Raw genomic sequence first — 26614 nt, forward strand, 5'->3', positions numbered from 1 at the left:
GCATTTCCAAATTTCTAAAAAAATTTCCTAAGTGTGCAAAAGCAGCGTGGTTGTCAGACTTGTGGAGAAATGACTTAATGCTTAAAATTGAATTTTTCAGGTGGCTTTTGTGCCCCCAAAGACTCTGTTTTTCCCAAGGAGAACAGTGGTTTGGTGGGGCAAGAGGCAGCAGCCAGCGCAGCGCCAGCTGCACAGGACAGAAGTCTCGATGTGTCCTCTCAACTGCAGACAAGAGCTTCTCACTCCAGTGAGAGTGATGTGGATGGCAGCCTGTGCAGCTTCGAAATGAATGAAATCTTAGCCAGTTATCCAGAAGGTCCCCAAGGCTTCCTGGAAGGAGGACCTGGATTAGGCCAAGCTCTAAAGGATACAGAAAGGCAGCAAAAGGAAGATCAGAGCCCGTGGGAGGGTGAGAAGGAACGGGAATCCTCAGGGTCCAGCACAGGGCTCACTGGAGAGGAGGACGAGGAGGAAGAAGAAGAGGAAAGGGTGAGAGAGGCTTTTGCCCTGTCACAGGTGAGAGGAGATGCTGGCAGGAGGCTGAGCAGCCCTTCCCAAACCGAGCAGCACATCAGCAAATGTGCCCTGAACCTCAAGATTATGCAGAGCCTGCTGCAGGAGGCAGGAGATTCCCTGTGCAGGGCAGGGGAGAAACTGGACAGGCTGAAGGCCACGGGAAAGCAAAAGGAGCTGCTCCAGGAAATCAGGATGAATCTGCTTCCTAAGGAAAGCTTTCAAGGAAGGCACTGGAATGGGTCTGATGCTGCTTCCCAAAATACCAACAACCCTCTTTCTGCAGTTGATACTTTTTTACACAAGGCTGTAGCTCCACCATCCAGGGACTACATTCCACCACCAATAACGTGTCAGGCACCAGGCAGAAACAGCTTCCAGGCTGTTCCCAAGACAGCCAAGGAAATAGAGGCCATTCAAAATGAGAAGTGGAAGAGTAAAATTGCGACGAAGCATCGTGATCCCGGCTGCAGCGTGGGGAAGGGCCTGGATGATGAAGTGAGCCTAAACTGGGAGGTAAAGTGTTGAGCAGGAGGCCTTTTTATCATTTCTGTGTTTCTTAGCAGGCCAAGGGATGTAGGGATGGGTGGTGTCCAAGAGGAGGGATGAATCTGTCCTTTAAAATGTATTCATGCATGTTATATACAGGAATGAAAACAGCTCAGCAGTGCAGTTGTGTTACTTCCTCTTTCTCTCCTCTCCTCCCAGGACAATACTGATCCAGTGGCTCAGGGTGGGGTTAAAATCCAAATCTTGCACTAAAATGGAGGTGGGACTCTCAGGGAAAGGCCAGTGGAGAAATATTTTTGTGTTGAGGCCTAAGCTGTTACAGGGAAGGGCTTCTGGATCACTTTCATTATTAAATACATAGACTGAAGAGAAAGAGAGAAATTCAAGTATTTCCTGTGGGGAAAATCTTGAGTCATTCAGGTCCACTCATCCCCCCTGGAAGCTGCATATTTTGATTGCCTGCCTGCACCTGAAACCTGCTATAAATGCAGGGCAGGGTTTTTGCTAGGCCGAGGCCTGGGGCTGTCGTCCTTTCTCCTGAGCAGAGCAGCTAAAATACAACTCGGGCAATAAAGTTTGTGCTGTCCTGTTCTTAGGCTGCCTCACAGACAGCTCAGCCAGTAATTAGCAGAATGCCCAGTGTGTGCTGAATCAGGGCTTGTTGGACTCATTTCAGCATTTACTCCCACACGTGTCTGCGAGATGCCAAGAAAAGTTCAACTTGCAGTGTCAGAGAGGAGCTGATTCACATCCTGCAGCGAGAAGGGAAGAGGAGAAGTGGTGAGTTTTGATCTTATTCATAGAAGAGTTAATTCTGACAGATTCATCTGGAGAGAGACACTGTCAGAAGGAGGCACATCAGGATCAAGGCTGGCATTAAATGTTTCTCAGGAAGCCAAAAACCATCTGTACAGAGAGGAGCCTGCTGTGAGTCATTGTCAGCTGCAGAGCTGCTGGGGAGCTGCTGTGACAGGACAGTTTGTGTTAAAGACTGGTGTTAAAAAAGATTTCACATGCCTCTGGGATGGAGGTCAGTGGTCCAAAACTGCACCAGTGCCTAAGGAGAGCAATCTGGGAAGGTATTAATAAAGGTGGTTCTCCTCTCTGGGCACAGCCTCCTTCAATTCCCAGTAGAAATGCTTTTAATGTCATCTCTTTGTATTTCTAAGCATGAGTGGAAAGCACATGTTAAAATTACCTGGCAAAACTTGTGCAGATTAATCTTGGAGAGAGGGGGACAGATGCCTCCTTCAATGTTTGGGTCAAATCAAGAAAACTGTTGCAGTTTTAAAATGGATTCATGACCTGTTTGGATCAGAAAGACCTGTTGCTAAAGGTTAGAACAGAAATATTCCAGGTGCTGACATGGTCAGTGATGGTCAGGGAGTGAACTCTGGTGGGAAAGTGGTTGTTGTCCAGGTCTAAAATTGTGATCACCTCAATAAAACAATCCCCACACCATCCATGGTGTGGTTTTGGAGCTGCAGCAGCTGAAGACAGTTGACAGCTCTGAGATGCAGAGATGAGTGTACAGCTTGTCTGGTTAATCTGTAATAGACCCACATAACTGTCGGTGCTTTCCAAGCTTCTGGCAGCTCAATCTGCTGGTTCTGCCGGGTTGTTAAAAGGCTGAGAGCACACGTGCTCTAATTAATGTTAAAACAACTTGGAGCCTTTTCCCGGCTGGAGAATACTTGACACAATATGCTCGTGCTCTGAAGGAGTTTGTGCATTTCACAATCATTTATTGCAGGTGCTATCCAAAACCAAGGGCTGAGTTCTGCAGCAAAAAGAACAGTGAGAAGAGGAGGGTGATGCAGTCGGAATGGAGGAGTGAGTAAATCAGTGTTAAATCAGTGTTAACTCAGCATTAATATCAGAAATGTTGCTGCAGTGCATTGCATTAAACCCTAACACGAGGGAAGGTCTCTGTGCCTTGGTCTCTGTGCCTTTAGTGCTGAAGCTCCATGAGGTCTTTCTTGGATGGAAACCAAGTGAGTGGGATCCCATGTCTTGCACATTCCAGGCATAAAATCATCCCAGGCACGTTGAGGTGGTTTGGTTTGTGGAGCTGAAGGAATTTCTAGCCTGGTTTTGGACAGTGTGTGGATTCAGGAAGGGCAGGATGGCAGTGCCCAGTGGATGGCAGCACGGGCATGGATAATAGAGAATCAAACTTAACAAACCCGGTTCCTGTAGAGACTCGTCCATATCAATCTGTGCAGGTTTTAAGCTTTATTTAAAATGGAAGGAAGTGTTTAGCTCTTTCCGTGACAAAGGCTGTCCTCATACCAGCTCTAACTTCAGCATTTCCAAGTCTGCAGGCACAATGGAACACAGGGGATGCTTTGAAGGTCCAGATTCTGTGGTGTGAAGTGGTAATTTTGTTCTTTTTGTGTAGCTGAAGTAAAGCGAATGGCCCGGAGAGTGGCCTCAGGACGGCTGGGGCTCAGCTGTCCATACCCTGCCAGTGAATGCACGTCTGAAAGTGAAGCAGAAAGTGTAAAGGAAACCTCCCAGCATGTCCCTGCTAGAGCCCCAAAAAGTCACGAGCAGCAGAGGTGCAGGTGGCAGCCAGGTGATGCTGCTGAGCCCTGGGACCTGGGCAGTGAGGATAGAACTGAATCTGGGGAGAGTGATCCGGAGCCCTCACTCAGGAGTTCTACAGGTGAGGCTGAGAAACAAAAAATACTCTGTTCTCTTTTTGTCTCTTTCCATTTCCAATCAGATTTTTGCTTCTGTGATTTTTTACAAGAATTGTCCATTCTATCTTCCAGAGTTTTTATCTCAGAGCAGGTCAGTCACTCCTTGATGGGCATAAACAGAGATGAGTATTAGGTGTTAATAGGTGGAGGGAATGAGAACTTGGAGACCTTCATCATTACTGATTGTTGTTATCAGCATGAGAAACCCAAAGCTTTCAGACCCTCGAGTGTGCTTTCACACTTTATTTCTTCTAGTCTCACCACACAGCTGCTTCTTCTGTAGCAGCTCAGTGGGCAAAGCTTTTGAAAAAGTTCAGGACAAAGGAACAGGGCAAGGTTCCCCTGCTTAGATTAATTAATGAGGTGAGCATTTAAATGTCATTATTTCTCCGTGCTCCTGACAGACAATTAGTGTCACTGTCTGCTCTCACTGATAGTCCAGCAGTGCCTCAGATCACTCACTTCACATCACTTTTTTTTTTTTTTTTTTTTTTTTTTTTGGTTAATAATTTTATTCAATTCTGACATCCTAGGGAGGAGCTGCCAGTCCCCAGCACCAGATGAACAAGCAGAGTCTGGAACAGCCATTCATAAGAGTTCAGTCCTTCCTCAGCAAGCTGAGAATCTCTCTAGAGTATGTACAGAAACCCGAGGAATTTAGTTGCAGCTGCTTATCCGTGGAAAAGTTTAGCCTGGTGTCGCATCCTGTGCTGATCTGAGTAACAATTCCCCTCCTCCTTCCCCCTTTTTATGTTGTTCTGTTCTGTCAACCGCCGAGGTAATTCGAGGAGCAGGAGGTGGGTTGAAAGTCAGTGAACAAATTAAATAGAATTTCAGAATTTCAGTGTTTTGTTGGCTGAAGTGTGTATTTGTTACTGGGATCGTCTCAGGTGATGTCTTTCACAGGGATGTTCAAGGGAATTACATTGTTCCCTTAATTCACCTCCTGATGTCACTGAAGAATTCTTCACTCCTGATTATTTCCTTCCTCCTACTCTTGAGGGAAGTTCAGAACCAGAGGTAAAAATAACATTTTTTGGACATAAGTTCCACAACACGTGGTTTAATTGTGCTCCCATGTGGTTTGAAGAGAGCTGAGGAAAATGAGAGATTTTTTTTTAATTGTTATTCTTTTCTTTTGAAATAGGACCTGCAAATAAAGATTTTGATAAGAGTAAGCAAATTAATCTTCATTAATTTCTGGAAGCTGCAAAACTTTTCTGTATTACTTTTAAATCCAGTCTGGGCTGTTTGAAGACCTCCTGAAAAGTTTCTCTCTTCACTCTCATTGTTGGGAACATCATCCTGGGAGGGTTGTCCTGCCCTTTGCAGCTTCTGTGTCAAAAATTTAATTAATTCCTTTCCCTTTCCAGGCCTCAAACACTGAGGGCAAAGCAGAAGATATTTGTGAAGGATTTTTACAGAAATTACCTGGAAATGCAGGATCAGGAATTCAGGCTCCAGGTAAATGTCCTTTTTCTTGAAGCACTTCTGAGGCAGGGACACAGAGTGGTTGCATTGATATTTTTGCCAGCAGCTCTCCTGTCACAGGACTGGACCTTCATTCTTCAGGCTTAATTGATCTCTTATTCCTCATTATTTTTGGGAGAGTTCAGGACACTCAGGATTTGGGTTTGAAATAATTCCAGATGCAGTGTTTATGTACTTGCTGTGTTTCAGTTAAAAAGCCAAAACAAAAACTTATTTGAAACCTTTTTATTTTTACCCTGGGGCTAAGTTTAATCTTTTTATGCAACTTGCTGTGGAGCTGGAAACTGAATTAGAGTTGTATTTACACATTAATATTCTCATTGCTGGGAGGATCTTGGGCTTAAAAACAGTGAGAGCTGACAGAGTGCGTGTGCAGAATAATGGAGGAGTCATTGTTGTTTCCTTACTCTCTTGTCTCTTTTAGCTCGAATTTGTAAATGTTGTGATATTCCCCAGTGCTTCAGTGACTGTCTGGCAGCTGTGCCATGTTTATGAAAATGCATCTTTAAAACACATTTGTCTCTCGATAACAACAAGGGTCGCAAGAACTCAAACAAAACCAGAAAAAGAATTTTAATAAAGTTGCAATTTCCTGCTCAATGAGTTGTGTTGTTTTCTTTTGTACTTGCAAAAGCCAGTAACAGGGAACATTTGTTATTTGTATTCAGGAGGAAGAATACCCTTCTGCAGCCCAAGCCCACAGAGCTGTGGCAGTAACAAGCTGGGAGTGAATCAGCTGAGCCCAGTGCCTGTGGCCAGGTAGAGACTGATTTTCATTGTTCCTCCAGGCATAAATTAGCTTATAAAGTGTGCTCTCTTCATTAATTCTGCTTACATATCTAATATTCAAATGAGATGCCAGTGGTGGTTTTTAATGATTATCTACATAACTCAGCTCCTTGCCAAGAAAATACTGAAAGGGTTTTTCACTGGTCTCAAGGGGTTTTTGTCTTTTGCAGAGTTTGGTGGGGGTTTTTTGCCTTAATGAGGGAGCTAAAATAGGGGGAAAAAGCCATGTACGTATCAGAATTCCTTTTCCACTGATAAACCACAGCCTTAAACAGAGCAAAGATAATTCAAATTAAGGCTTCAGTCATCTGCTTTAATTTTGTTGTGCTTTGGTTGTGGAGCACAAGTGCAACGAAGATCCTGCCTTCTCCCTTCCAGTGGGATCAGCCCAGCCCAGTGCAGGAACGTTCACTGGATCTTGCCTGGGGGTAACATCAGATTTGGCAGTCTCTGAAATCTTGGAGATTTGGTTGTCTCCTCTGAAAAACAGAAAGGTTTCTTGTCCTGTAAATTTTGTATTTTACCAGCATGGAGAATATTTGGGCAGAGCCCTGTGCTGGGCTCCCTCCTCCCCTCACAGGAGCTGAGTTCCCTGGGCCAAAGGGAGGCACCAGCAGTGGAAATCACTTGGCTTTGGGATAGAAAAGAATGGTTTTGGTTGCTCCCTTCACTTAGGAACTTTTGCTAGCAGGACAGAGGGGATGTTGCTCTCTGAGCATCTGCCTAATCCTCTTTGACCTTGAGTGGGCTCAGCACAGTCTGAGACAGATCAAAGGATGAGGAAACAATGGAGTGATGTGTATTCCTAGATTTTGATTTGTTTTGTTTATTTTCAGCTTTGTTCTGAAGCTGCAAATGTCAATTAGAAGTTTTCTCCTTACTGAAAACAAATCCATAATCTCTTGAAAATGACTTTTTTCTCCTGCTGCTGTCCATGTTTAAGCAATAAGTTTTAAAAGCTTCAGTCTACCTCAGAGAGAAGGTAGTGCATAAACTTCCTGAGAGAAAGGAAACCAAATCCTTCTATTTCCATCATTTTCTGAGGGTGAAAATGACCTTTCCTCCCTCATTTCAGTGTGGATGCAGCACGAGAAGCAACACTGTGGGAGCCACAGGAAGAGTGCCAAGAAAAAGATGTGTAAGAGCCACATTTTATAGCAAAACTTCAGCAAATTGGTCATTAACTGCAAAATTCTGTGTTGGTGCAAGACAGGGAGATGGGACAGACCAAGAGAAAACGCCCCAGAGCATTGAGAGAGTGTTTTCCTGTGAAAAGTTGTGAGATTGGTGTAAATGAGTTGTCCTTAGTGTGAAATATTTTCATATTCATAAGTAATTAACGTGTTGTTAATCTGTCTGTGCTTCTTCCCATTAAAGTGTGAGGATTCCTCGTTTCTTCTCTCCATATGGCATGGGGAAATAAAATCACTTTAAAGAGCAAATAGTTCGTGTGGAGCCAAATAAATTTTATTGCAGAAATAGTCCTGTGATTCTCAGGGAAAAAAAAAATAGCAGAATATGTTTGTGACTCAACTAATAACGTTAATTTATTTTTACAGCTAATGGAGATTTGCATGTAATTACTGATTACAGGAGGTGTCTGTTCTTTTCATGGCTCTTTGAGGACGATGTAATCCAGGGTGTATCTCCCCAAAATGTTGGTTTGATTAATTTGGATTTCATTTTTGTCACTTGGGTGTGTGTCAGTGCCTGTGCAGATCTTCAGCACTCTCACTTTATCAGAGTCGTTCTTTTAAATGCTCTCAAGACCTAGATTTAGTCTTAATTAATGACCCATTAATTTTTGTTAACCCTTAAGGACTTCCCTTGGCTTTGGGGAGTTTTTTCCACCTTTTGGTTCACATTTGTATTTCCTGCACTTTCTGGAGGCAGCTTCCTGAGCTGGTTCTATAGGAGAATTATTTAAGAAATCCTGGAAAGGAAGGGGAAGCAAATAATTAACCTTTTCTGCCTCTGCAACATTCCTGAAGATGGTGATTTTGGGCCTTCCCAGATTCCTGTGGGAAGTTTCAAAGGGAACATCTCCCTCCGTTCCAGTGAACTAGATAAGACTGCACGAAATTAAAATTTCAAGACTCTGAAAATAGCAGGATCTGGTGATTCACAGGTGCAGGAAGTGGCCATTCTAACTGTCAGAACATCTCTCAATAATTCAGATCAGTGGCAGATATTCAGGATTTGTCCAGCATCCCCTGCGAGCAGAACTTCCAGAGGGGTGTGGAGTGTAAAACACCTCGGCTGAGCCACGCTCCCACCAGTGTCAGCACCCCCCTGGGCTCAGGTAATGCAGGGAGGGGAAAAGAGGATTCACAGGGAATGATTTCACCTCTCTGTGCCAGCCAGACCTTTCTGCCAGGACTTTTTGATGTTCAAATCATCAAGGTGAATCATGGAAGCTCCGCTCACACCGTGCAGAAATGTCAGGCTTGCAGTGAGTAACCACAAGAAATGCTGCTGTTCCTGTTTGAAATCTCATTGTCCAAAGACATTGAATTAAAGGACAATTTACATGGGCACAGCTGAAAAAAACCCTGCCTGAAAGGTCTCTGGAAGATATTTACTTGGCAGCCTTCATAAATCAGAAATTGTTTAAATCATTGAAATTCGAACTGATACCTGTGGATTTCAGCATTTTAAAGGCAATTTAATAAGCACTCCGTATGGTTTGAGTGTGGAAAAGAAGTTAAATAAGGTGATAAACGTTTGTTGAACTGAAGTGCTTAAGGGTAATGAATTAACATTTGTGCTTCATTAATTTGGTGTAACAGTGGCTGAAATTTCTCAGTTGGCAAAGTTTTGTCTGAGGTGGAACTCCTGGGTTATCAGATTTCTCTTTTATGGGTAACAGTTTCTCAAGAGTTTCTTGTGCAGGTGCCTGTTCCCTTTAAACTTTTTTCTGCTTCTGTTGAAATGTGATAGAGATACAAAAATTCCAAAAATAATTCTCCAGCTTCGCTGTCTTTTCTTTTTTTTCTCTCCTTTTTTTTTTTTTAATTCTAGAAGAAAAAATTCCATTAGCCCTTGAGAAATACAAACACTGCCATGAATTTTCCTCAGATTCTTCCTTTTCTGACTCTCAAGAGACCTCCTCCACAGTGTTCAATACTTTCACCACAGCCTATGAAGGGGAGAGGAGCATGGAAATTCCAGTGGTGACTCCAAGAGTTTGCCCATTTGGACTGAAAGAGCCTGTAAGTCAGAAAATAACTTGTGCCATGAGTTACTTTAAATATTCGTTTGATGTTCCTTGAAAATATTTTTGAAAATACTTTCCCTAAAAATAAATGCAAGTAGAGAAATGCTTGTGGGTCGCTGTGAGTATTTTGGAATCGTGGCTCTGTTGATAAAATGATAAAAGTCAGTGCTGCCACTGATTATACAAAGATTTGGGCTCCTTTTGCTCATAAATGTTGGCCGCTCTCCAAGTGGCCCTTCCTTGCCCTCCATCCCTTCTCTGGCTGTAAGGAATTGCCCTTTCCCAGCCTTTGGAATGCCAGAACAGCGAAGTGATAAAAACCTGTGAAAAGCTTGGCTTGAATGAGCCCTTTTATCAGGGGTTTGTCCTTTCCCTGCACATCAAATGTGCCCAATCTCATCAGCTCTGTTCTGTCAAACCCCCTCCCTTTGGAGTGCAGAGTTTCCAAGGTCACTGCAGTGATTTCCAGGGATCTTTTTGGCACTGAAGGTGTTCCCGAGCCACACAGAATTATCTCAGTTGTCTTTGCAGACAGTTTTGTATAAAATAATTGCCTTTTCACCTTTCTTATTATTTTCACTGCTGGGGTTGTCGTTTAAAGATGAAATCAGAGTTTGCTCGGGCAGGACAGCAGGGAGTGCTCGTTGTGTGGCTGACCTGGCACAGGCAGCTCTGTGTCGTGCTGCTCCTGGGCCAGAACACTTGGAATTCATTAAGTTCATTTACAAGGCAGAGCTGCCCTAAGTGGCTCTGCCGATGGTGTCGCTTCTTGTCCAAAATCTTATTCTAGAATTAAGTGCATATTTCCATTCTGAGGGCAGTGGGGATTTGCCTCTGGTTACAAATTTTTAATTTTGGGGGGCTTTTAATTTTTGTCCTGGCTTTAATAATGAAAGATTCCAAGCAGAGAATGGGAACTGAAGAAATCTTGGAACTGTCCAGTCAGAAAATTCCCATCCAACTGTCCATTCAGAGCGTTGAAATAAAGATTATGTAGCTGATGGTATCTTAAAGCTAAAATAGGGGTGCACAGCAGCCCAAGCAAAATTTTTGACACATCAATCTTACTCTAGTTCATATTCTGAACAGATTGAAAAGCTTAGTTTAAAACTTAATGGTCAGCTCAGGCTTTAATTGAAGGTTCTACCTCGTTTTGGATTTAGAATGTTGAAGGAGAGGATTGAAGGCCAGCAGTTTTTCAATTTACCTTCTTGTGTTTCGTTCTGGTTGATCTCACACAGGTTGGGTTGCCACCAGTTGCTTCATCCCTGAGAAACACCAGGCAGGCACCTGGTAAGTCTTTTATCCCAACCCCAGCCAAAATAAATTGTTTTCAAGAGAAACAGACTTGAAAGGAAATTTTGCAGTTTATTAATTATTTTTCCCTTTTTTTCCCCTTCTTTTTTTGCTCCTGGATGTCACTTTTTAGAGGGATAAATCGCTTTGCACTCAACCACGTACTGCTGGTGCTAATTGGGTTGTGGATTTTGTGTTTGCACCTGCAGACCAAGAACTCTGGCCTCTAAATCAACCTCTGTTTGAAGTGTAAATATTCCTGGCCTCCAAATTCTGATACAGCATTGAGAGCTGAATGTACGAGTGTGGCTCGAAATGATTTTTCCATTATGGAATTACTTAAGGAAATTCGATAAAATGTGAATGAGCCAGGCTCGTGCTAAACGAAATATGTAAGCAAGATGCTATCAGAGTGTAAGCCTATGTCACAGTTATTAAGGATTAATCACTGCTAATTAACTAGAATGCTTTTTTTCTCTGTCTCAGCACTCTCAGAGGCATCTCCCCCCACCATTGATGAGCTGCCTTCACCAGCCCAAGAGCTGCTGGATGAAATTGGTAAGAGGCACTTCACCCCAAACGGTGGGAGGCTTTCCAGCTGTGCTCAATCAGGATTTCTCCCAAACAATTCACTGCCAAAATACACAAGAGCTTCCAAATTAGTTGCAGTCAATGATTAGGAAGTTGGGCATCAACAGCTTAAATAACTGGCAGTTCTTGAAGCCTCTGCATTTCACTGAGTGGTTCCTTGCTGCTGCTGACAGCACACTGAGTGCAGGTGGAGTTGAACACAGAGAGGAATTTGGTGTACACTGAATTTTTCAAAGGTGTCCTGGAGCAATTCATGTTCCCCATTAGAGGAGGCAGCTGCACCCCCCCGGGTGTCTGTGCAGAGCTCAGTGATTTACATTTCTTTTTGTACTCACATCTCCAGGCAGAAAGTGTAAAAACTCTGCCTTTTTTTTCACTGGGAGGGTGTTAGAGAAGAGTTTGCTTTCCTTATTCCTCATTGAGCTCTTCCTAAATTAACACCAGACATTGGGATAATTAAAATGTCCGCAGCTCTCTCAGGAATGAGACACCCAGACACATCCTGAGCTTATTTTAATTTCCTCATTCACCAAAAGAAGAACCTGTGGAGATTGGCATCATCAGTGATGCCATTGATGATGGTCAGGGGCAGTTTGTAGGTTAATAAATAAAATAATTATAACTCATGTACAGGTTTTCCTCTAGAGTTGGGTGCATAAAGTCATCTGGTACTTTAGTGTATAGCCAACCAAGATCAATATGGAAATAATGCTGTTTTTAACAGAACACTTAAAGCAGCAAGATTCCCTCTCTCCAGACTTGAAAGGGATGGGATTGCAAGACTCTGGAGTGCAAATGAATGGTTTGTTGCTAATAGTCCCAATGTAGAGATTAAAAATAGAAAATTCCTTTTGCTGTGCTGCAAAATGACTCTGAGTCCTTGTCACTGTGTGTTCAGCTGTGACAATAAACTGCACTTTTTAGCTTGGTCCCCCCCCACCAGTGTTTGCTGCCTTTCCCTGTGCGTTCCCTCTGAACTCCACAGGGAGCTGGTGTGGGAGGTTTGCAGGTCTAACCATGAGAATTAATTTTCTGCTTTTATTATGCCACTGTAGCTTGGGCTGTGTTGAAACACAGGTGACAACACCCACAGAAGGAGAGGTGGTGGGCAGGTGATGTCAAAACCACTGAAGTTTCCATTCTGGGAGGGTGATTCAGTTCAGAAAGTGGCCAGTGCACCCTACCTGTTAATGTTCCTAATTCTCCAGCATGAGATGATGCCTCTGATTTCGCAGAGTAAGAAAATAGCTTCCACTGGGGTAATGAATATTGTATTTCCTGCTCTGTTACAAAGACAGCAGAGTGGTGAATCTTTGTGCTGCTGCAAATGCAAATGGTGCTAAGTGGGAATCATTTTTAGATGTACAACAAGTCGTGTCAGAGGAGCAGAAAGCCTAAATGTTTATAGGCTGTGCTTTTTTTTTCTCCTCAATGAGTCACAAAGTGAGCAGCAGTAAAAAAAAAAAAAAAGACAAAAAAAAAGGCAGAACATGAGTTAAGTCTGTAAAAAGCTAAATAGCACAGTCACTTGAGAATGATGCTGGCACATGTTTGGTTATCCCACAGCTTTGTTAAATCTTATCCTGAAGGATGGAAGTTCACTGGAGCTTGTTGTTTTTAGGTGGAGAGGACTGCAGCAGGCTCTTGCTGGCTGCTCAGTCACTGTGGTTTTGCATAAAGCACAGCTATTTCAGACTCCCATTTGTTGTGGCAGCCTCGTGCCTCCTGCTTATCTCAGCCCGGCAGAAGGGGCTGAAATATCCCCCGTTAGGCTAAGCCTAAGTCTAACCCCATCACCATGAATTTCCAGATCAGAAAGTTGGAGGAGCAGCAATGTTGGGGCCTTGCTTGGATCACCATGGGATGCCCTTTCCAGCCCAGTGTTCCTGCAGCTGTAGGGTCTTTAACTCTCTCAACCCTCAACCCAACCCTAACCCTAATTTCTGTGGGGATCAGAACTTGCTGATAAATCAGTCTTTGAGGGGAAATCACTGGATTTTGATAAATAGGCTAACCAAGCTCCCATCCTCAGGTTTCCCGTTGATTTCTCTCCCATATCTGGGATTGGAAAGGGAAAGATTAAAGATTTCTTTCCACATACATTTTTGATTTCAGTGGGAAACAAAATGTTGAGTCCTGTGAATCTGGAAATGTGTTGGAGTGAAATATTTATTCTGCTGGCCACCTTTGACTGCAGATAATGGCATTTTGTATAACTGGCAGAAAATCAGGCCACTGGGGAAAGAGTGATTGAGAAGTGGGCAACTGGAAATTCCTCAAGTGCAGTAAAGAAAACAACATTTTAATGTCTTTATTGTCTTCCTTTGATACTAAAATCTTGCTGTTTATGTGAATAGCTCCTGATCAAGTTAAAATGGAAAACAGAGAGTCAGAAAAAGAATCTGAGAGAAATGAGAAGACAAATCAGAGTTTATGGACTAAGGAGTCATTTAATCTAGCAGAGGATACAGAAAGGTATGAAAAAGGATGGGAAGGCATGTTTGGCTTTGAGTTACAAAGATGTAAAATTTTCTTTTCAGCATATTCAAAGCTTCAAAGCTTACAGAAAGCTTTAAATACCCTGATAATTGTGATTGTTTTATTTGGAAATTTGCAGCATGAACTTTGTCACCATCACTTTTGAATCTTTTATTTAACAGAGCTCACTCCAGCCTCGATGATGTTTTGGAAAGAATGTTCCATGCAGTTCCTGGAGATGGGGAGATCCAAGAACAACCTCGGGGACTCACTCTTGGGTGAGCTGATAATTTATATTTGTGTTCAAGGGTTTATTTTGTGTGGTGTGTACAGATCTGGGCAGCACTTCTCAGAAAATGGGCTGTGACTCCTTAGGGAGTAGAGTGTCAGGGAACTTGCCTGGAGACATCAGTATGAACTCACCTACTAAACTGAGAGGGAAAATAATGTTTTGTTAATACAGTTTCCTGTGGGTAGAAAGCAAATACTTCAACAGGTTTGGAAGGCAGGGCTTGGTCTTCACAGAAACCAGAGATAATTTGACAGAATGGGAGAATTTTCTGAGGTAGAAAAAATGTGCATTAAGAGAACAGAATCATGAAAGCTCTTTATAAAGAAGAGTTTGTGAAAATGGTTCTGCTTTCATGGCAGTATATTAGGAAATTTGAAGAACATGGCAGAAGTCATTTAAACATCATTTTAAGGTAAAAATTTGTATCCCAAATAACCTTTTTTCCTCTTAGAACTAAAGATCAGAGCCCAGGAACTCTGAACAGCTCCACAGTGAGTGGCCATAAGTCATCCCTAACTTCTGTCTCACTAAGGAACATAAGACATTCTTGTGTTTGGCATCAGAATTTCCTGTTTCATCCTGTTAAAAAAACAAAAATGAGGATGATACACAAAACTCTGTCATTCAAGGGCTGCAAGCCTGCAGGATCCAGAAGATGCTGAAAGGAAGAATGGAGTAGAGGAGAGCAGAGCCTGGGCTGGAGGCAGAGCACCAGGAAGCTGTGCAGGGACTTCAGCAGGTGCTCTTGGTCTGTAGAGCTGCTGGATGCACCCAAAGTTTGAAATGTCCCAAATCTCTGGTGACTTTTGGAAATATTGATGGTAGTTTTTAAAGGTAGAAGTCTGGGAGGTGACATCAGTGTGCTTGTTATTGCACAGCATTTGCAGCTGTGCCCCTGTTTTCTGTCAGACCTCAGCACTGAGCTGGGATTGGGCTTCAGGGATGGAAATCAGGATTGGTTTCTGATGATGATGAGGCTCCTGTGGGATGCACCAGGAGCACCAGAGCTGGGGCTGGGTTCTGATTCCAAATGTGGCTGAAGGAATCAAGCAGAAAAACCTGTAGCACTTGATTCACTTGCTGTCTCTGGAGTGTTGTGTGGCTTTCACATTCTGAGCTGAATTTCCCTGTTTTTTAGACGAGCACCCCGAGGATCAGAAACCCCACCCCCAGCAGCAGCTGGCTCCAGCTCCACCCTTCAGGTGAGGCTCTCTGTGAGTTAAACTGAAATTTATGTGTTGCATGAGCTGCATTCCTGTTTTCCATGAAAAAGAGGCAGTATGAAGTCCCATTCCCTTCAACTGGTAGTTTTATATCAGAAAAAAACAACTGCATAACCTTTTTTTCCTTCCTTTTTTTTTTTTTGTCCCCTGCAGGATAATTGTTTTGGATGAGAGCTCTCTCCATGATTAAAACACAGAGTGAATAAGTTCTACACATCACCTGCTTGCTGCTGCTTGCACAGTGTTTAGTCTGTGAATTACAGCCCTTTTTGGCCACACAAGTACCTGTAAAGCTCAGATTTCCTTTAACAGCAGCAGGTACAGAAGAAAATCTAATGCTCTATGCTCTGATATGGTTTGTACTGGTTTTATGCCATTGTTGCATGCCCAGGCAGTGTCAGTGTTGCAGAAGTGAACTGTTTTTTACTGTCACATCCTTATGAAACTGGTTTTTATTCTGCATGTGCACTTTTTCAGAAGCTAAAGAATTTCTTGCTCTGTTGCATTATGCAGTTTTCACGTTAAAGACAAAATGATTGTAGTTCTGTGGGCTGCTGGTGCTGCTCAGGCACTGAAATGTTTCCATGCTGGAGTGTTACAGCCCATGTAGTGTCTGTTTTTCCTTGCTCATTAAATTTAACAAGGTAATTTCTTGTTTTCTCTTTACTTAGTGCTTTTGTGATCTAGTGTTGAACTGATTTGACTGATTAAAGGGATTAATTGCTGTGCAAAAAGCTAATGAGGAAAAGGCAGTGTTCTCCAGAGATTGCAAGTGCAGCAATATGTTCCCTGCCAGCATCAGACAAGAATGTGAAAAAAATGTGCTTGTTATGAAGACACCTGATGTTTAATTCAACCCCATTTTTGGTAGGCCTCATCCAAAAAAACAAACCCAAAAATCCCTGGATATAATTGAGTTTTGGATTAGAATTTTGATGGGCACAGCAACTTCATATTTAACATTTCTTGTGATAAATACTGTTCAGGTGCAGGAGTGAAAGTTGTCCTGTTCCCTGTGTGACAGACACAGGGATTTGAGCTGGTTTTGTACATCTGGGTGTGCCAAGTTTTGCATCTTCATTCCTGTTTTTGCAAGGAAATGCTCCAGTTCTGTACCTGTTAATTTGGTTTTGCAACACTAATAAAAGTTTCCAAGGTTATTGTGCTGCCATGTGGGTTTTTTTCTGGTTTGGGAGGTTCTTTTTTGGGGTTGTTCTGTTGGGTTTTTTACTTGTTTTTAACGCTGCTTCCCATCATCAGACCATGATACAACCAGATGCTGACAGAGAATCCAGTTGCAGTATCCAGGGAGGATGCTGCAGAGGTGGGGGAGCTTTCTGAGGATAGATCAGAGAAAATAAAAATCTTTCATGTGTTTGTCCTGTTGTGGCAGTGACGGTGCCTCAGGATAACAGCAAGGCCTAGAACAGGCCTCGCCCCGGGCTGTGACACAATTCTGTCCAAAAAAAGGTTTAATATTCTCTAACCCAGGCTTGTACCAACCTGGATTCTCTGTGTGGGACTTTTGTGCTCCAGGCAGAAGGATTTTTATTCCTGGTAGGAGCTGCTGGAACAAGATCCTGCTCCCCATGGCCCTGGGGCTGTGTTACCTGCAGGGACAGAGTGCAAAAGTTAAATTGCAAATTTTTATTGTGTGATCCTGTCCTTGGTGGCTCATGACTCAGAACTGAGGGTCATTTCCTCTCACTTTGGGCAGTGTTTTTGTTGTGTTTCAGCCTTGTTCAATTGAATAAAAAGTAGCTAAAGCCTGTGGGGCTTGCAGCAGTGTGGAGGAGAGCAGCACACGAGCGTTTTCACACGCACAGAATTATCCATCATTTTGGGCTGCAACATGTGAAATCTCCTCAGCTTCCTGCATTTCTTGTTCTATTTTATCTGTGGGACCAAATGGTGAGCAGACTGTGAACCATCTCCCTATCTTTTTTTAATCTTAATGTGCAGAATTTTTATTTCTGTTGGTGGAGGGCCTTTCAAGTAGCCCCATAGCCTGTCTGATCTCCTTATCGGGGCCAGAACACAACAGAGATTTCAGTTTCTCAGCTGCTTGTACTTTCCCAGATTTAAGTTTAGCATGGATGTAAATCATCCTGATAACATAAAGCAAAGGCACAAAAGCTGTAATTAACAGGAACAATTAAACAAGGACCAGTGCAAGACAGCAGAGGAGATCAGAGGGGCCCATCTAATGCTGCTTTTCAGCTTCCCCGAGAATGAAAGCCCAATTAATTAAATTAAAACAGTGATACTGAGCTGTTCTAATTCCCCTCTGAGCCCTGTGAGCTGAGCTGTTGTGCTCAGCAGGAGAGAGGGAGGCTGAGACACGGGGATGGGGATTGGTGTCCTGTCCCCCCACACCAGGTCATGGAATCATGGAATGGTTTGGGTCGGAGGGGATCATAAAGATAATTCAATTCCACCCCAAGCTCCATCGAACGTGTTTCATTCCTTTGTACTGGGCTGGTTTGGGGATTTTTGTTTTGTTTTTGTGTTGGGGTCCCTCCCCTGCCGTGTAGCCCTGGGAGAGGGGCCCTGAGGGCACAGACACGGGGTTTCGCTGCCCCTGCTCAGCCTCGTTCCCATTGGTTGGTTTGTGTTCCCTGCGCGGGCAGAAGGACCCTTGGTCCCGTGACTGGAACAGTTCCTGGGCAGAGCTCCGGCCATGCGGCTGGAGAAATAAACATCTCTGAAACAGCTAGCAAGAATCTGTCTGTCTATATATATATATTTCCTTTCCACGGGACTCCTGGTTTGATATATGCGTGTTGCAGGATCCCCACTGCAACAAATGGTGGAGATTTGTGAGCAGAACGATCCCCGATCCCTAAGCGACTGATTTGTGTGAGTAAACCCTGGAAACTTTGGATTCCTCTTCTTGGTTTTGCTTTGCTATTCCATATCTGAACTATGGAGGAACCGTGGGAAGACTCTTGGCTCTCAGAGCCGCATATGGACATTTATCTTAAACTTAAAATGATTCTTGAACAACGATTTGTAAATTTTAGCTTGATTCAAGCTCAAAAAGAACTGAAACACTTCCTGGCATGGTTGTTTAAGAACTTTTTCTATGTTTCTTGGGATTTAATTCTTACCAAGGGCTTTTGGAAAACCGTTTGGACACAGTTAATACTGGAGTCAAAATATATGCCGATGGAAGAATATTTTCGTGAATATTATTTAGTTACCGAGACTGTTGAGCAATGTCAGCTGTGTCCTGGTGAAGGGAAGCGTGGCGCAGGGACCGTGCGGCCCAGGCCACGTGCACCGAGCGCTCTGAGAGCAGCAGCGAGGCAGTTCCCGCGCGCGGGCGGAGCCACGCGAGCCGCAGTGTCGGTGGCGGAGCGGGGAGCGGCGGGACCCGGCGGTGCCCGCCCGGTCCTGTGCAGTGCGTGGTGGAGCGAGCCCCGTGAACGCCCGACCGAGAGGGGCGGCACGCGGGCGGCGGCTGGCGGCGATGGCGGTGGAACGGAGCCGCGCCCGGCCGAGACGCGCGCTGGAGCGGGGCGCGGGGGAGTCGTCGCTCGGGGGCCCGGCCGAGACGTGTGTGCAGCGCCCGGCAGCGGCAGCGAAGCTGCGACCAGAGGAGGCGACGCACGGAGAACTGAGCGGCGTGGCCCGGCCCGGCCCGCGCAGCCCCGAACGCGACCCCGGGAAGAGCGCGCAGGCACCAGCAGCCCCGACAATTCCAACACGGGAGCGACCGAAGGAGAGAGCAAAGACGCAGCGAGACAGAAAACAGCAGCCACTCGAAAAAAGGAAAAGATCATAGCAACTAAGACCTTAGGGATAGTAAAATGGTATAATGTTAAGCAAAATTATGGTTTTATAACAAGGTATGACAACCAGCAAGACATATTTGTGCATAGAACTGCTATTAAAAAGAATAACCCTGAAAAATGGATCCCAAGCTTGGGAGATGGAGAAGTGGTGGAATTTAATATTGTACTAGGGAGAAAAGGGTTACAAGCATCGCAGGTCACTGGGCCTGATGGTGTTCCTGTAAAAGGCAGTATATATGCAAAAAATCGTAGTCATGTTAGACAGTATCTCCATTGTAAGCCCCCCCTACAGTTTCCCTTTCCTAATCCCACCTTTCCCTTTTACCCTATGTCCTATTACCCCCAGTGTATTCCCAATCCCTTTTTTCACCCATGGTTTCCCTCACAAAACCATGCTTTTGCCAATTGTTTCCCCAAAAATCCCTTTCCAATGCCGAGTGGGGGATGAAAAGGGGGAGGGAAGAAGTTAAACCCTCTCCTGCCTCAGTTTCCCCACAAAGCATGCTCAGAGTTCTGTCTCCCTTCTGTCAGCCCTAAGATGTTCCAGAGAATCTGTTTGGACATTTAAAGACTCAGGAGGGTGGCTTGTTTTGTTTTGAAACTGTTCTTGTTATGTTTATCCAGTTGTTTTCATTCTCCTTTTATTAAAATAAAACGGGTGAGGTGTTGGGGTCCCTCCCCTGCCGTGTAGCCCTGGGAGAGGGGCCCTGAGGGCACAGACACGGGGTTTCCCTGTCCCTGCTCAGCCTCGTTCCCATTGGTTGGTTTGTGTTCCCTGCGCGGGCAGAAGGACCCTTGGTCCCGTGACTGGGACAGTTCCTGGGCAGAGCTCCGGCCATGCGGCTGGGGAAATAAACATCTCTCTGAAACAGCTATCAAGAATCTGTCTGTCCATATATATTTCCTTTCCACGGGACTCCTGGTTTGATATATGCGTGTTGCAGGATCCCCACTGCAACATTTTTGGTTTGGAGCAGAGAATCTCAGATGGAGAAAAAACAAACCCCTCAGTCTCCCAGATCTCATCATTCTCCAGCCCAGTGCAAATTGCTGGGGTGCCTGGCTGTGGATCACCTCATTTTGAAAGCAATTCAGGGGTTCAGGCTCAAAAACCTGTAAGACAACTCTGAAGGCAGGCAGGCTTTTTTAGAGACACAGGAATTGGGTGAAACCTGGTTTCAGCGACTTGCTGTCTTCAGTACCGCCTTTAGAAGCCTTTCCTGGGTTCCTAAATGACAGAATCTGCCTCCAAAACCAGAAATGTGATTGCAGCTGGGGTAGATAAACACTGTGATTTGAGATTCAAGATGAGGTGTGAAGCTGCAGAGCCTCCTGGAGGTTTTTTTATCTTTTATTTTATCCTTTCAGGCTTTGGCATTTTTTGTTTGCTGTTAATGGGCAGTGGTGCCTTGGGGGCTGTTACCACTTGTGTTTTCAGCCTTGCTGGGAAATCAGTGGACTAAGACCTTTTCCTATTGCCTTAACTATAAAAAACCCATTAACTTTGTGTCTTTGCACTGGGTTTTTTCTGGTTTTCTGTAGCCATGTTTGTGGTGCTTGACATGAGGGATGTGCCAGCTCTGGTAGCAGGAGGGGATGTGTTTTCTGTCCAGCCCTCTGTCAACCAGTCAAACAGCTGAACTGCTTAGTATTTATTGGTGTTTATTAACACAGTTGGCTCTTAAACATTCCTGCTGGATTTATGCCAGACTTACAGCATCACCCTGAACTTCACAACAGGACCAGGCAATGCAGGCAGGGCTTGCTCTCTCTGGGGATGGTGACAGACCACGTTCCACCCAACTCTGGGCCAGACAGCAACCTGGGATGTTGTGCACTGTGGAAAAAATTTTTATTTTGTGTTCTTGAAAGGCTCCAAGGAGAGGGGCTGGGAGGGAGTGGGTTCCTTAGGAGAGTGAAATAGTGAAAATCTGCAGTTTCTCCCATGATGGAATGGCTTCTCTCCAGCAAGAAGACACTGTCATGTCTTTTTTTTTGCTGGGGACCTCTCCAACCTCTGAGAGCCCCCCATCAGCTGCACCCTGATCCCTTCTGTGCTGCTGTGGGTGGAACAGGCAGATCCTGGAGCTGGCACTGGTGCAGGCAGGATGTGGCAGCCGTCACACAGGATGCAATGGTGTCACCTTGTTTCTCAGCCCCTCTGCAGCGACCTGGGGACTGGGGGCAGCTGGAGAGGTTTTCCCCAGCCCCCAGGGGTGGTAACCACAGCACAGCATTCCCAGCAGGCAGCTCTGGAACTGGGCAGGGAAGGAAGGAGCAGGTTATTTGTGGCAACAGAAACCCAGCGTCACCTCAAGACTCGGCGGGTTGGACACTGGTTATATTTTGGGAAAGATCTCTGTCTATTCCCAGCCCAACTCTTTGCAGTTTATGGACAATAAAAGTTTCATTCTGTTTGCTTAGTGCCTTCAACGAGCAGCCTGTGATCCAACATTGAGTTGCCTGACCCCATAAAACCATGGAAGCGGAAAATGAGCTCTTGTTCGGGCTCGCAGGCTGCTCCCTCCCTTTCCATTTTATTCCCCAAATCCTTGCTGCTTACACAGCAACCCCGGGCTCGAGCCTGTGGCCACACTTCCAGATAGGATAGGTAGTTCCTCCAGTTTTTCTGAGGCTGTTAAGCTGTTCTCCAGCAGCCCCAGTGAAGCTGTGGTGGATTTGTTTGCTTGTTTGTTTGTTTGGAGCTTTCTCTCTCACCTGTTTGTTCATGAAGACGTAGATGATGGGGTTGTAAACCGTGGCCGTCTTGGAGAAGTAGGAGGGCAGGGATGCCAGGGCTGGCTGGATGACGATGTCCTTGCTGGTGGCCACCACCAGTGCAAAGGTGGCGTAGGGCAGCCAGCAGGTGAGGAAGGCCACCACCATGGCCACCACCATGCGTGTCACCTCCTTCTCCGCCCGCTGCGTCGTGTCCGACTCCTGCTGCTGCGCCGCGGCCTGCGGGGAGTTGGGGACAGAGGGAGATGCCTGTCAGCAGCTTGGAACAGCACTTCCATTCCTTGGGAGCCCTGATGGCAGCACCAGGAGGTGCCAGCTCTGCCAAAACCTGCCCTGAGGCCCTTCATGCCGATGGGGACGCTTTGGGAGAGGAACAGCGCGGACTCACCTGAGCTGGGCGCACTTACCGCCCGCAGGGCCAGCAGCAGGTTGGTGTAGGAGAAGAGGATCAGGCTGAGGGGCATCACAAAGCAGGTGACAAACAAGGCCAGGATGTAGCTGCTGTTGTTGCTGCCACCCGTGTACCAGTTGGGCCCGCAGGAGGTTCTCAGGCCTGGAATAAAGGTCGGGAATGAGCCTGAACCAGTTACGGGCTTGGATAAAGGCTCAGGAATGGGCTCCAGAACAGCCATGGCACCCAAGCACCTCTCACTTTTCCATCCCCAAGGGCCTGGAGATCAGGCACGGTGGGGTTTTGGCTGGCCAGATGCCCTCTGTGATTTGTTGGGGAGTTGTGCCAAGCCCCTACAAGAGCAGGTTTGGGCTGGGTGTGTGCTGGGTGCTGCTCCAGCAGCCAGAGCAGATCCTGACTCAGATAAGAGTGGCTGCAGAGTGTCCTGTGGTGGGGAACTTCCAAAGAACAGCCTCCAGGAGAGAATTATTGGCTGGGCAAGCAGCAGATATTAACAGGAGACATTAGCCCTTTAAACTCCAGCACAGACACTCTCCAGCTACCCCAGGCTTGAAAACAAGATGCCAGAGGACAACACGGTGGAGTCTGTCACCTCCCCTACCTTCAGGCACGTAGCTGCTCCAGCCCAGGAGTGGTGGGGTTGTCCAGAGCAGGGACCAGCCCCAGGTGAAGGCACAGCCACTGGCAGCGTGCTGGTGCTGGAACCGAAAGTCTCCCAGGGGTCTGCAGATCACCAGGTACCTCTCCAAAGCCAGGATGGCCAGGGACCACAGCCCCACGATGCCTGGGGGGACAGGGAGGGGTCGTGTCTCAGGGACAGGTTCTGCTGCCTCTGCTGGGACTGGGTAGATGATGATTTAGTTCAAGTAAATGTTGTTTGAACAAGAAGTCAGATGTTTTTTCTTACAGCAGGGAGAGCTGTGGTATTTGGCCCTTAGAAATGAAGTTGGCAATGGGTGGCTGGGATGCCTGGTGGTTACAACAACAGAGTGTCCTCGAGGAGGGGTTTTGCACAGTTTCCTGTCCCTGGTGCACAGGCAGCCCCATGAGTGCTGACAGAGCAGCCAGCACCCATGAAATGCATCCCGAACAAGGATTCCCCATGCCCCCAAGCGGCATTTCCCACTCTGTGAAGACCAAGACTGGGTATGTGGTGACCTGGCACAGCCAACAGTCTCCCCAGCCCTTCCCTGTGCTAACAAAGAGCTGAAGGACACAAGTTTCACAACATGCAAGCGTCGACTTTAGGTGGTGAACATCTCCAAAGCCCCTTTGCTAAACCCAGAAGCAGCAGCCCAAGGCAGGTGTAGAGTTCATCTCCTTACCTGTCAGGGACACCATGAAGCCCTCCAGCTCGCAGAGCCGTTTCCCGAACACGAAGAAGCCGCTGATGTTGTTGGAGAGGCTGACGGAGCTGCCACAGAGCGTCACCAGCAGGTTGGCCACGGCCAGGTTCACCAGGATGTAGTTCAGGGGCGAGCGGAGCTTCTTGTGCCTGATGGACACCACGATGACCAGGCCGTTGAGCACCGAGGCCGAGGCCACCACGAGGCCCATGAGCACGGCCACCGCCAGGTACATGGCCCGGGGGGCCTGGTGGGGCCACTGGGGGCCATCGAAAGGCCCCGGGGTGCCGTTGTTTGGGGGCTCCCGGGAGCTGTCCATGGAGCAGCAGCACCTGGGGCAGGTGACCCTCCCCAAAAGCGGAGCCTCTTTATAGAGCAGGAGGGTCTGACGTGCCCCAGAGCAGCTGGGCATTCAAATATCTTAAGCTTTATTTTAATCTGAAGGGTTTGTCCTCCCTCCCTCCCTCTTTTTATAATCAGCTCTTTATTCCCAAGGGGATAAAGAGTGACTTAAACAAAAATCTGATGACTTAACAGAGCATAATTTAATTGAGTAAATATTTTTTTTCCTCATGCTTTCCAGCTGGAGTTTCCTGTAAGCCCGGCCTCGGCACCTGGGACTGGACATCGTTCCCTGTGCCCTGGGTTGGCTGGGCTTCAAGGCGACTAAATACAAACATAAACATAAATAAATATAAGTACACATGTGGTATATATACTTCATTGGGCCATATATACGTATTTTCTCTCTCTATCTATATAGATATATAGATATCCCCATATATATATTTTTATAAATACTTTAAAGTACATATATAGTATTTATGCTATATTGGGCCAAGCAGCCCCCAATGCTCTGGTTTAAAAACCATTTATCCCCAAATCCTTGCCATCCCCCAAACTCAAAAGCTGCAGCACCAGCGTCAACCTTTTTTTTTTTTTTTTAATTTTATTTTTTAACCTTTTTATGTTCGGTTCTTATTATAAATATTAACAAACCTGACCAAAAGTACACAGATAGGTAATACTGAAATACAAAAGTCTCTCAGGATGCAGGGAAGGACGGTTTCTGCAGCCTTCACATGGTAGCAAAACATTGGTATCAAACATTTCACGAGGCCTGGCGTGACAACCACCAACTCTGCATGCAGCTGGGACGGACGGACGGACGGACGGACGGAGTGTCCACTTAGAAAAGGCTGGGATACAAAGTGAAGGAGCCCACACGCACATGTCCTACTCCACCTCAGGCATAAACCAGTTTGAGGTGCTGGAACAAAGGATGGATTGAAAGGAACTTTGCCAGAAAAGGGAGGCACAGCCAAACCTGGTGCTCCTGGAGCTTCCCTGGAAGCTCAGATCCCAACCAGGTTTTAAGGTGCTGGACCAGAAAGGATTAGTGGGAACATCCGACTTGACAGGCTGCCAGCATTCCAATAAAATCCATGCAGATCTGCAGGATGCATTACAAATATTAAGTTATTAAAAAAAAAACCCTATGTTTTTTATCTTTTCTCCCCCCCATATCAAACAAGGCGTAACACAATCCTCACTGGGAAAAGTAAACATAGGTTTCCAGAGATTCCATTGCTTCCCAGGAAAAAAAATAAAAGAAGTTGGCAACACGTGCACAGGGCTTGGAAGCTGAGGGTGATTGACACTTGTAGGGAAAGAGCAGCTCTTCCTAAGAAATCATTGTTTAAAGGCTTCCAAAAATTTTGGGAACGGTGCAGCATTTCCTAGAAAGTTTTAGCTCATCCCACCACGTCTGGTGGCATGAGGATGAAGAGACCAGCCAAGGTGGATTACAGAGGATAATATCTGGGATTATTATGATGATATTAATATATTATTAGTGTGCCATATTAATATTACTGTGCCATACACAGAAATTTATTTGATTTGGATGCTGTCTGAGGCAGAAAACGGATCAACCTCATGGCCGTGCCGAACCACAAACACAACCCCAGCTCAGCCCCGAGGCTCAGCATCTTCATTATTTAACGGATGAATTGGAAAGGGATGAAAAAGGGAAAAATGACACAATTTCAGCCTGAAGGCTGGCTTTGCTGGAAAAACAGCCGTGCTGCTGCATGGCATGGTTTCATTAGGAGAGCGGCTGCTGCTGATCCTGGGAAGCAGGAACAGCCAGGCTGCTCCACTGAGCTTTTTATTTTGCCTCCCAAACGTGAGGCTGCCCGATCCCAGGAGGAAAGCCATGGTCTGCACAGCTCTGCTGACTTCCCATGAGTTACTGGAGAGGACGAGCACAACATTCCTGGAAGGAAAGCAAACACTCCTTCCAGGTTTACCAGGGACAAGATCATTCCAACAGAGGAGCTTTAAATGCATAAAAGATTGTTTAGGGCCAAACCACAGAGACTGACAAACCACCAGAGATATGGCACAAGCTGCCTTGAGGAGACAGTTCTGGGTTTTGTGTGTTTTTAGGGACGCCTTTTGCCGATGCCGGACACACGGACGCAGACGGACGCATTCATTGTTGCCACTGACTTGCAAGGCAGCGAGAAGGTAACTGAGTAGAGCCAGGATTTGGGAGAGGAGCCAGACTGCAGTGCATGCAGGGGTGCACACCTGTGTGTGTTTGTGTGTGTGTGTGTGTGCACGTGCATGCTCGAAAGTGGGGCTGTGAGTGTGGCAGGGCGCAAAGAGGCATTTTGGAAAAGCCTTGGGAGCCGGGAGCGGCCGCTGGAGCAAATCACCTGTGCCTTCTCCCCTGGGAAGGGCTTCCCTGCAGCCAGGCCCTGCTGTGGGGTGTCCTGCTCTCCTGGCTGTCCCGGGATCCCCCGTTAGCCAAAGCTGGGAGGAGTCCAAAGGCTGTGGAGCTGCAGCCCCGCGGGGCTCAGTCGCTGAGGATGGCGCCTGGCAGCTCGTTGGTCAGCGTATGCCAGCGCTCGATTTTCTTGTCCTTGTTCTTCAGGCAGTCAAACCAGTGCTTCAGCCGCTCCCCTTTGGCATTAATTCCTAACACGACTCCGCCTTGGGAGAGAGACAGAGAGAGGGAGAGGTGGGGGGGGGAGCATCAGCCCTGCAAGGGATGCTGAGAGATGCCGAGGGATGCCAGGGGATGCTGGAGGGAGCCGGGTGATTCAGCATCCTCACAGCATCCAACCTGATGTGAAATAGAGCCCATCCTCCCCACCCCCTCATGGCTGTGATCTGGGACCTGTCCCAGGCAGTGCCCCTGTCCCAGG

At 46.1% G+C, this 26614-nt stretch overlaps 3 protein-coding genes across 8 annotated transcripts in view; 1 reads left to right on the forward strand and 2 right to left on the reverse strand.

The window, feature by feature from the left end:
- The window catches only part of TEX14 (testis expressed 14, intercellular bridge forming factor), a 28556-nt gene extending 12291 nt beyond the window's left edge, over positions 1-16265 (forward strand). For 4 of the 5 annotated variants that reach the window (XM_048324542.1, XM_048324545.1, XM_048324546.1 and 1 more), the window contains 18 exons: positions 101-1029; positions 1700-1803; positions 2777-2856; positions 3425-3691; positions 4262-4362; positions 4635-4748; positions 4876-4902; positions 5102-5192; positions 5888-5978; positions 7084-7146; positions 8186-8310; positions 9030-9220; positions 10467-10518; positions 11008-11079; positions 13470-13587; positions 13773-13868; positions 15021-15084; positions 15259-16265. In XM_048324542.1, the coding sequence (XP_048180499.1) occupies positions 101-1029; positions 1700-1803; positions 2777-2856; positions 3425-3691; positions 4262-4362; positions 4635-4748; positions 4876-4902; positions 5102-5192; positions 5888-5978; positions 7084-7146; positions 8186-8310; positions 9030-9220; positions 10467-10518; positions 11008-11079; positions 13470-13587; positions 13773-13868; positions 15021-15084; positions 15259-15276 (2603 nt within the window). In that variant the 3' untranslated portion in view covers positions 15277-16265. The remainder of the gene's footprint in view (positions 1-100; positions 1030-1699; positions 1804-2776; positions 2857-3424; positions 3692-4261; positions 4363-4634; positions 4749-4875; positions 4903-5101; positions 5193-5887; positions 5979-7083; positions 7147-8185; positions 8311-9029; positions 9221-10466; positions 10519-11007; positions 11080-13469; positions 13588-13772; positions 13869-15020; positions 15085-15258) is intronic. The other variant, XM_048324544.1, reaches the window with a different exon arrangement.
- Positions 16266-19881: 3616 nt separating this feature from the next.
- Positions 19882-24158, reverse strand: LOC125336168 (pinopsin). The gene is made up of 5 exons (XM_048324420.1): positions 23379-24158; positions 22655-22837; positions 22049-22194; positions 21621-21860; positions 19882-21160 (listed from the first exon to the last, which is right to left on the reverse strand). Exons 1-5 carry the CDS (start codon positions 23809-23811, stop codon positions 21023-21025), a joined length of 1140 nt encoding a protein of 379 aa, XP_048180377.1. The 5' UTR covers positions 23812-24158; the 3' UTR covers positions 19882-21022.
- Positions 24159-24346: 188 nt separating this feature from the next.
- Positions 24347-26614, reverse strand: part of DOC2B (double C2 domain beta) — a 28910-nt gene continuing 26642 nt past the window's right edge. For both annotated transcript variants that reach the window (XM_048324419.1, XM_048324418.1), the window contains one exon: positions 24347-26399. In XM_048324419.1, coding sequence (XP_048180376.1) covers positions 26263-26399 — 137 coding nt within the window. In that variant the 3' untranslated portion in view covers positions 24347-26262. The remainder of the gene's footprint in view (positions 26400-26614) is intronic.

Source organism: Corvus hawaiiensis, chromosome 20 (assembly GCF_020740725.1).
Source record: "Corvus hawaiiensis isolate bCorHaw1 chromosome 20, bCorHaw1.pri.cur, whole genome shotgun sequence".
Taxonomy (NCBI): Eukaryota; Metazoa; Chordata; class Aves; order Passeriformes; family Corvidae; genus Corvus; species Corvus hawaiiensis.

What these genes read in the sequence shown, in the direction of transcription:
- LOC125336168 (XM_048324420.1), bottom strand. Translation starts at nt 23,811, where the DNA reads ATGCCCAGCTGCTCTGGGGCACGTCAGACCCTCCTGCTCTATAAAGAG. An exon ending in GAGCAGCTACGTGCCTGAAG is followed by an intron (nt 22,195 to 22,654) that starts GTAGGGGAGGTG and finishes CCTTTATTCCAG; the next exon opens with GCCTGAGAACCTCCTGCGGG. An exon ending in TGCTGCTGGCCCTGCGGGCG is followed by an intron (nt 21,861 to 22,048) that starts GTAAGTGCGCCC and finishes AACTCCCCGCAG; the next exon opens with GCCGCGGCGCAGCAGCAGGA.